This window comes from Periplaneta americana, chromosome 8, assembly GCF_040183065.1.
Source record: "Periplaneta americana isolate PAMFEO1 chromosome 8, P.americana_PAMFEO1_priV1, whole genome shotgun sequence".
NCBI classification, from domain to species: Eukaryota; Metazoa; Arthropoda; class Insecta; order Blattodea; family Blattidae; genus Periplaneta; species Periplaneta americana.
In genome coordinates this window covers 69,131,691-69,140,814 of record NC_091124.1, presented here as the reverse complement: position 1 = coordinate 69,140,814, position 9,124 = coordinate 69,131,691, and the positions used below count along the sequence as shown (strand labels likewise).

At 30.9% G+C, this 9,124-nt stretch overlaps 1 protein-coding gene across 13 annotated transcripts in view; it reads right to left on the bottom strand.

Annotated features, from left to right (window-relative positions):
- Positions 1-9,124, bottom strand: part of Pkc53E (Protein C kinase 53E) — a 1,131,865-nt gene that overhangs the window by 31,156 nt on the left and 1,091,585 nt on the right. For all 13 annotated transcript variants that reach the window (XM_069833060.1, XM_069833059.1, XM_069833063.1 and 10 more), the window contains 3 exons: positions 8,577-8,765; positions 6,951-7,091; positions 6,283-6,446 (listed from right to left, as the gene is read on the bottom strand). In XM_069833060.1, coding sequence (XP_069689161.1) covers positions 6,294-6,446; positions 6,951-7,091; positions 8,577-8,765 — 483 coding nt within the window. In that variant the 3' untranslated portion in view covers positions 6,283-6,293. The remainder of the gene's footprint in view (positions 1-6,282; positions 6,447-6,950; positions 7,092-8,576; positions 8,766-9,124) is intronic.

Genomic DNA, 9,124 nt, shown 5'->3' with positions numbered 1-9,124 from the left:
CTGACAGGGAAGAAATACGAAAATAGTAGATATTTTAACAAGAACTCTAATGATATTACTTTACCCGAAGGAAATTATGGATTATTACATAGAGATACCGGTATTTAAAAAGAATTTAGGCAACTGAAGTGTAACTTTTGCATTCAATCAGAGATTGTAAATCAGTTCTCCGTACAACAGTTCTGGAAGGAAAATCTAAATAAACAAAGAAAGTAAGTAATACTCAGACGAATAGAAATGACTGTTCTGTTAAGAAAAAAGAAGGGTGTTTACATAAGAACCGTCTATCAGATACCAGAAAGAGAATATTTAAAACCACAAGCTTGATATACTGGAAAACTAACAAGCAAACAGTTGTAAAACATGATAGTAATAATTAAGGGCACAATACAATAATGAAATATTAAGGTAGTAACTCAGAGAATATAGAGAAAATTGGATAAAACATTTTAACAGAATGACAAAAAGTTGGAGTCCAAGGAAAATGCCAAACTAATGGACGGAGAGAGAGAGGTACCATAGACAGGATGACATCTTAGTGTGAAACTTAAGTCTAATCCGTGGCAGGAAGAAGAAAAAGAAGGAGGAGAATGAGGAAAAAAGGGACTTCTCTTCAAATGATCTCTTTAAGTTAACTTATGCTTTACTAAAAATAGCATAAGAAATATTCGTAATTTTGTTAAATACAAGATTAAGCCACATAACTGAAAAGAAATTACTGTAAATGATTGTCAAATGGATTTTAGCCAGAATAAATTTACTGCTGATAATACGTATATTCATAGTAAGACAAACTTTTAAAATATTACGAACATAACACTGATTTACATAATATAGTATTTAGATTTCACACATCTTTTTAATTCAATTCACAGAAAAAAAATTATTGAATGTCTGATATGGTATGAAGTCTCACATAAATTGATAAGGTTAAGTGCATTAACCTTAATAAACATAAAAGCTAGTATCAGGATAAATAATAATCTTAGTGATGAGTTCCAGGTCTGAGTCAAACATTGAGATCTTCTGACAGCTACCTTATTCAACTTATGACTGATTCTGTTCTGAAACATTTGAGACTTGAGAGGTGATAAATATATCCACTAGATTGAAAATGTATTGCAGATGCTGATGATGTGTTAGCTGCTAGGACTAAATCTGCTTTATTAGATGTAGAAGATCTAAACGTCAATGGAACACAAATAAAACATATTATCTCTTCTACCTTGGTTCTATAGTAAATGGTAATAATACAATAAAAGATTAAATAAAACAGGGAATAGTCCTAAGAAATAAAGCACACTATGCAAAACTCTCATTGTTCAAAAACAAATTATTATCTAAACAAGCAAGATGAAAATTTATACATCAGTCATAAAACCAGTAATTAGATTAGATTAGATTATTATTATTATTAGCCGAAAGAATTACAAGCATTCATGGCGTCGTCAGTACACAAGAAAACTGACTTAACATACAATATAATACAAATGAACTTAATTCTAAATAAGAATAACCTACGGTTATGAAATGTGGATCATAAAAGAATAAAGGACTGAATACAGTAAGCGGTGAAAGTGCCAAAAATTTAGGACTGGCTATAATAAATGATGAAAGTGTCAATAATTCCAATTACATCGAATGATATTATGTGTCATGCTTTGTAACCTGGTAAATGTGAAAAGTGCCAGAACAATGCGGTTTAGTTATAATATTTGTAAAAAGGTTTCACTAGTGATGAATGTACCAGTGGAGTGACCTGGGGAACAATGAAAGTGCCTCTGTAGGAGTCATGTCAGTAATTAAGGAGGAACTGGCAGCTGGCTTGTTCTTCTCTAGTTGTGTGGTTAGTGATTAGTTTCAAAAAAGTTTTGTTAATTGTTTACTGTAATACATTACTATGTACCTATGATATTATTCCTTTTAGTTTTAGAATTAAATAATAATAATAATAATAATAATAATAATAATAATAATAATAATAATAATAATAATAATAATAAGCTAAAGATTTTGAAAATTAAAAGAAACAATTTCTTCTGGAAAAAATCTGAGTATATAATTCATTCTTAACTCCCATAATGTTTTCCATAACAATATTCATGTAACATAATCCTACAAAAACACAGTAATTTATATGCTTTTAGTACAATAAAAGTGTCTTAATAACAATATGTAGAAATGGTGAATGATGAACTAGCCACCATTATGGGAAAATACCGTTTGACAAGATTATCAGAAGTTTTAATTTGTGACGCTTTCATCATTTACCATATTCAGTCCTCAATTTATAAAACAAAACTAATAATTTTTGAAATGTGAATTTTAAGAAAAATATATGGACAAAAGAACCAAATGGCACAGGGAAAAATCAAAACAAATACCATACAAGTAGTGAACTTAATGGAATCATACATAATAAAAACATAATACATTAAAAAAAAATAAGATGATTCGGTCATATTAACAGAATGACAGAGGACTTATTGAGAAAGTCAATTTTCTTCTAAGAATGTATAGCGCCTGAAGAAGAAAGAAGTTAACTTACGGTACGTTTTTATTTTTTATTTTTTTTTCATTCAGAGAAAGTATTTCAGTTTTGTTTGGGAGGAGGACAAGATTTTTTAAGGAAGACCTTACAGGGTACATCACGTGGTGTACGTCCTGCCTATTTCCTCTGAAATGAACTATTTTTCATATCGTAAGCTGGAGTAAGCTTCACATCAGGGGTAAATTTCTTGACCACAAAAAAGAAAGAATTTAAACCATTATATGAGATGCATTAAACATATTTGTTTTTAAAGGTAATTATTTTTTCTCAATTTCTTAAGAATTTCTTGTTATTTAAGTCACGAATAGGGCTGGTATTATGTTTTTTATGACCAAGTTTACCCCACTTTATAGTACATTTCCATTTTCCACCACATAGGCCTAATTTTAAGGGGAGACTCCACTGAAAATCATGAAAAATTTTCCAAATTTTTTCTAGCTATTTCACTTATTCAGAATTTATATTTTCATACCCCAAATGGATTCAGCTCAATTCTGATTACAAATGCTCATATGTTTACCCTTTTTAAATTAAGGCTGGAAGGGGGCGTGGAATTTAAAAAGCTGTCAAAATTGTTTTTCATCGAAGAATTCTTTTTTAAAATTTCTGATTACAAATCTAGTAACTTTTTGTTGGCTCCCTGAACTTACTAGATGAATGTAGTGGAGGAGAATATTAATTTACATAATATTCATTTTATTTTCAAATCTATTTTTCTGTGTTCATTTTTGTTGATTCAACACCAACTTTCTTATGCCAAACATTGATCAATCTGGATGAAATTTTTACTGCAAGTATTTATGAGGTAGATGCATGTTTCTGTGCATTTATTTTGTGAGAAATGCTGCTAGTTTATTTTATTAATATTTTTCTTAATGCTGCTAGTTTATTTTATTAATAAAATAAACTAGCAGCATTTCTCACAAAGTAAATGCATAGAAACATGCAGCTACCTCATAAATACTTGCAGTAAAAATTTCATCCAGTCTGATTAATATTTGGCATAAAAAAGTTGGTGTTGAATCAACAAAAATGAACACAGAAAAATAGATTTGAAAATAAAATGAATGTTTATGTAAATGAATATTCACCTCCGCTACATTCATCTAGTAACTTCAGGGAGCCAACAAAAAGTTACTAGATTTATAATCAAAAATTTTAAAAAAGAATTCTTCGATGAAAAACAATTCTGACAGCTCTTTAAATTCCACGTCCCCTTCCAGCCTTAATTTAAAAAGTGTAAACATACGAGTATTTGTAATCAGAATTGAGCTGAATCCATTTGGGGTATGAAAATATAAATTCTGAATAAGTGAAATAGCTAAAAAAATTTGGAAAAATTTTCATGATTTTCAGTGGAGTCTTCCCTTAACTTCTTATTCTCTTATACAACACAAAATGTGTATGCACTTGCTGTTAATATGACGTAGGCGGAAACAAATGAACACGCACAATTTTAGTGATAAAAAATTTAATTTCAATTAACAAAAAATTGTACATTAATTCGATGAAGTTTGAGTAAAAGGAGTTAAGTCATAAAAATGAGTTTTGAGATACATGAATGAACATTAAACTTTAGAACCTTATTGCAAATAATTTCCTACACAAATAAAACACACCAAGTGCTAGTATTCTTTTGTTTTTTGCACACCCACTTGTAGAATTTAACTTGTATTCACCTGTGGGAAAACATTCCATTTTTCACAAAAAATGACTTAACTCTCTTTACCCCAAAAACTATCGAATTTACAATAGCAAAAGTACTAATGTAGCAAAGTGTAACGCCTTTGTTTCAGTTGTGCAGTCATTAAATAGCTCATCTTTTATTTATTAAGAGTTTATTAAAGTGAGATATTATTTTTTTCCTTGGTATTACTACTCAATTATTATTTTTTTAATCTTAAACTCTGCCCTCCCCCACGCCTCCCCAAAATAGGCCACTGTTTTCATTACCGGTATATAAAGTATAAAGAACATATTATTACTGGTACAATGAAAAGCAAAAATGGAGATTGAAGATTTTGATGTAAGTGCTTTAATATCTGGGTCTACTTATCCATAAATTCCTTTACTGCCCTAGAGTCTGATCTATTGAGGAGTTTTCTTTCATATTCACAAGCCACATCCAGCTCTCCTAAATACTGAAACATGAGAATGTTCATTTGGATAAGAACTGGTGCTTTAAATGAAATACAGCGTTGTAGCTGCGTAGTTTAAGGCGTCATGCCTTGGACTAGTGATACGAAATGAGAGCTGGTTCGAGTCCTCGGGAAAAAAATTTTCTCATGAAATTTCGGTCAGTGTATAGGACTGGTACCAACACAGCCATGAGAGATTTGGGGAGCTACAGTGAGTAGCGAAATTCGGTTTCGTAAACCAACTATAATGGAAGAGGTATCATTGTGCTGACCACGCATTACTCCAATGTTGGTTGGATGGTCGTTTATCTCTAGTGAGGCATGTGGACGTGAAGACAGCAGTTGGCTGCTCGGCTTTGTTCTTCCATGAACTGTCGTGCAAGGTTTATTTTTTTAATTAAATCCTAGAGCATTTTCTTCTATTTTTTACGCATTAGTAACACAGTAAAACCTGTCTGAAAGATCGCCCCTATTGAGAAACCAATTTTTTTAAAGAATCGAATTAAACATCCATAAAACCAATGTAAATCACACCCCTTTTAAGAGACCATCTCTCCTATCGACCACCGACCAGTGATTGAATAGCTATTTTCTTAATTTTACCCTTTTTAAAAGACCATACTGTATTTTTTAAATTTATAATTTAGTATTTTATTACATTACTGTAGCCTAAATAAACTCCAAGAAATTCGTTACAGTACTAGAAGTTAAAATGATTGGCAAAGTTAAGTGGAACCGTATTCACATTGAATGCCCATCTCTGTCCTTAATCCCTTGAGGAATGTTGGTTATTGCTAGGAAAAAAGGTACAATGACCGCTTGCGAACACCTTCCGAGGTATGACGAAGGGTTATTTGCACTGCTGTTTAACAGTTTCTTGGAAGGTAAGATTTTTCATGCCATATTATGGTTTTAATTTTCGTTTTTGTACAAGAAAAATCAAATCGTTAAGCTTACTTGTTAATTACAGTACAATAATTTATTTTTTCTTCCTCCTACCCATTATAAAAATTCAATGATCAATCCACTGATTACAAGGATGAAGTCATGAGAGAATTTCAACTGAAAAAAGTCACTAGAAGAAGCCTTATGTAATGTTAGCTAATTCAACAATCAGCATCATTGAAAGACTGTATGAATGGATAACATAAAAAACGAAATCTTAAAAAAAAAAAAAAATAAATAAGCAGAGTTCAATTTATGATTTTGTGAAGTGGCGTATGTAATGAATCAAAGGAGAAAATTGTAAAAATAACGTAAAATAAGAAATGAAGTTCTTAGCTCAAGCTTTTATTGTTAGCAATATTCCCCATGTTTTTATTTGATTAACATAGAAACGTTTTAACCAATTTATTTGTGTAAAAAAAACTCCTCCTATTGAAAGACCATCCCTCTGAAAGACCATTTTTTCATGGAACCAGCAGTGGTCGTTTAATACAGGTTTTACTGTAATTAAAATTATTGGTTTATTCATAAATGTTACTTGAGGCAAAACAATTGTAACATTATTTCCAAAGAAATAAGTCTATACTTTTTGCTTCATTGACTTGTAAATTCTAGCTTAATTTATAAGTTAATATGTTAAATTCTTACCTAGAAGACAGCTACACGTGTTGAACAAATTCTGGATTAAGGAAGGAGAAACCCATAAACTCTGTCTGGTCCAAGTTCATCATGAACAGTTTATCAGTGGGCGTAAGATCTGTCTTCTCAGATGTGAACTGCTTGTCAAAGTTGCTAACATCCTTGCGATGTTTCTGTAAAAATACCACATATTAACGAATTAAACTGAAGTTTACAGTTACGAATTATATACAGAGTTACAGAATTGTATGTGTAGATGTTATTGAATCAGAGCTGTAGATATATAATTTCGAAGGAAAAGGAGAATTAGGTCAGTGGAAATAATACCGGCTTCTTCTAATAAATATCAAAATGGGAAGAACAAATACAGAACGGTTATGTACTTATATAAGAGAAAAGTTTTTAGCCTCTTGTTATTCATCTTATATAATATCATATAGTGTATTGTGAGTAACAAATAAAGCTGCTTAAATTTTTTATTTCTCTTCCTATAACATTCGTTTCCTGTTGTAATTTAAAATGGAAATTGTTATTTACATAGACATAGAAATTCTATAATTTGTTAACAATTAGGAAAATACGGTAGTTTTGTGAAACGTAAAGTAAAAATATTATAAAATTAATTTAGCTGTTACTTCCAGCCCAATATATAAATAGAACATATAACAGAAACTTACAATTTTAGGTTTGAATGGGGGTTGCACCTCTCTATTCTCTATTTTCTCCCAGTCAATCCGCCTGAAGAAAGCATGACCTCGGACGTCTTCTTCTCCACGAGGTCCACAGCCCAGTCGTTTTGTAGGATTCTTAGTTAAGAACTGAAATAAACAAGAAAGTATGTTTCCAACCAAAAGAATTACACACTAACAAAAATATATTTCGGCTTTGATTTCTTTTAATTGTAACAACATTTTCCCTATGGTTTCTATAGAATTTAGTTCAGGAGCATATTTAAAGACGTATGGGCTATTCCATATGAAATCGATCAGTAAAAAACCTCGCATTTTTTTATACTCTAATTTTTTCCCTATTTATACAAGGTGCTGAGGAGAGTGCATTTTCAAAAATATACTATCGAAAGTCAAACGGTTTTCGTATTATTGAGCGACAAATTTAGCGTATTTTATAAAAACAAGCCTCTTTCAGTGCTCAGAACTCTGGAACCATTTAATGCAGAACATTGAACGAGAGCTTATTTTGAAGCTGACATTTGGTAAGTTACGATAAGAAGTAATCCTTATTTTTATTGTACCCAGAGACAGATAATCTGATTTTACTTACTTTTAGGCTTTTTGCTAATTTGTAAAAATGTAAAAAAAATATTGAGAAATAACCTTGCATTATTAAGAGGGATTCGGTATTGTTTGCTTAGTGGTACGGCAATAAGTTTTGAGGGTATTAAATAAATTATTTTCACACGCCTAGACTTGAACAGCGCAGTACCGCACGCACTGGCTGAGAGCTGAAGATAAGTGAGCGCTGGGCGTCATTGTACTCCTGTGTTTATGAAAACCTGTGATAAAGCTAGCACAGTCATGACTGCTAGACGACACATCATGTGTTTATGTCTCCTGGCCTTGCTTACCTTGGCTAGCTCCCGCCTCACAGTCAGCTGGTTAGTTCACGCGCGTACTATTTATTTTCTTTATTTGATATTTTCAATACTTTCTTATCAACGTGCCATCAATAAAAAATATGTGTTTATTTGTACTTTCAATGCGGAATCTAACTATATATTTTTAAAATATTTTTTTCTTTGGCAAAGGCGTCTTAATGAGGAAAAGTCTAAATTTCTCTATTTCCATAAAAAGTAAGAAAATCTGTTTATATGTCAATAAAAATTTTAATTTCTCAGCATTAAAATAAACCATGTTTTTGATCATTGGGTGAAAGGGTTTCGGAGCTACAACAGTTTAAAGTTGCAAATTTTATGAAATACGAAAAATTTAAATATTTTTAATTTAAACATTATGAAGTTCTGATGCCTCAAACTTTGCACAAAACATTGTATTACAGTTCTCTACGTACAAAAAAAGTTTTATTGTATTTAGAAATTGTAAGGTCAATTTTCTCTATATTTCAGTCGATTTGAGATGGAATAGCTCGTAAAGGTAAAGGATCCTCTTTACACTCCTTGAAGGCATGGAAGGCATAGACGTAGAGTTCCAAGAAAGACCAACACCTGATATGTGTTACAGGCCTACTACTACTACGATGATGATGGTATGTAAACATAAATATTTCTGTGGCATTTTTAAATTTTAGTTTACACAGATACTTGCGAATGTTACACTAATACTCACTCCTTTGCAAGATTCCTTTGCTTCCTTGGACAAGCTCTTTGGATACGATACATTGTGATCTGTGATTGCTGCAAACAATTCTTCTTCATCTTCACCGTCAAATGGTGGCTGTCCAACAAGCATTTCATAGAGCAGAACACCATATGCCCACCAGTCTACAGATTTTCCATAAGGTTGGTATAAAATTATCTACAACCACAGTAAAAACAATTAATATCAAAACATAAACGTTATATTTATTACTAACATGTATAGATATTAAGAAAATAATAATAGTATATTACAAATATTAATGCAATATTAATTTTTTTACCGGTATAAAATAAAGTGATTGTTAAGTAACATACTGTGACATAATATGTTTTGTATATTAATTATTACAGCCAAAATTGTAATTAATTTATTTCGGAATATGTATTATATGTCTTTCTCGTGTTAAATTCTATCGTACTTGGTTAACATGTTTCGGCCTGTTATTGGCCTTCTTCAGAACTGGTATTATTTTGTGATAATAAAATTTAATTCTTGTTAAAACTTTTACATGACTA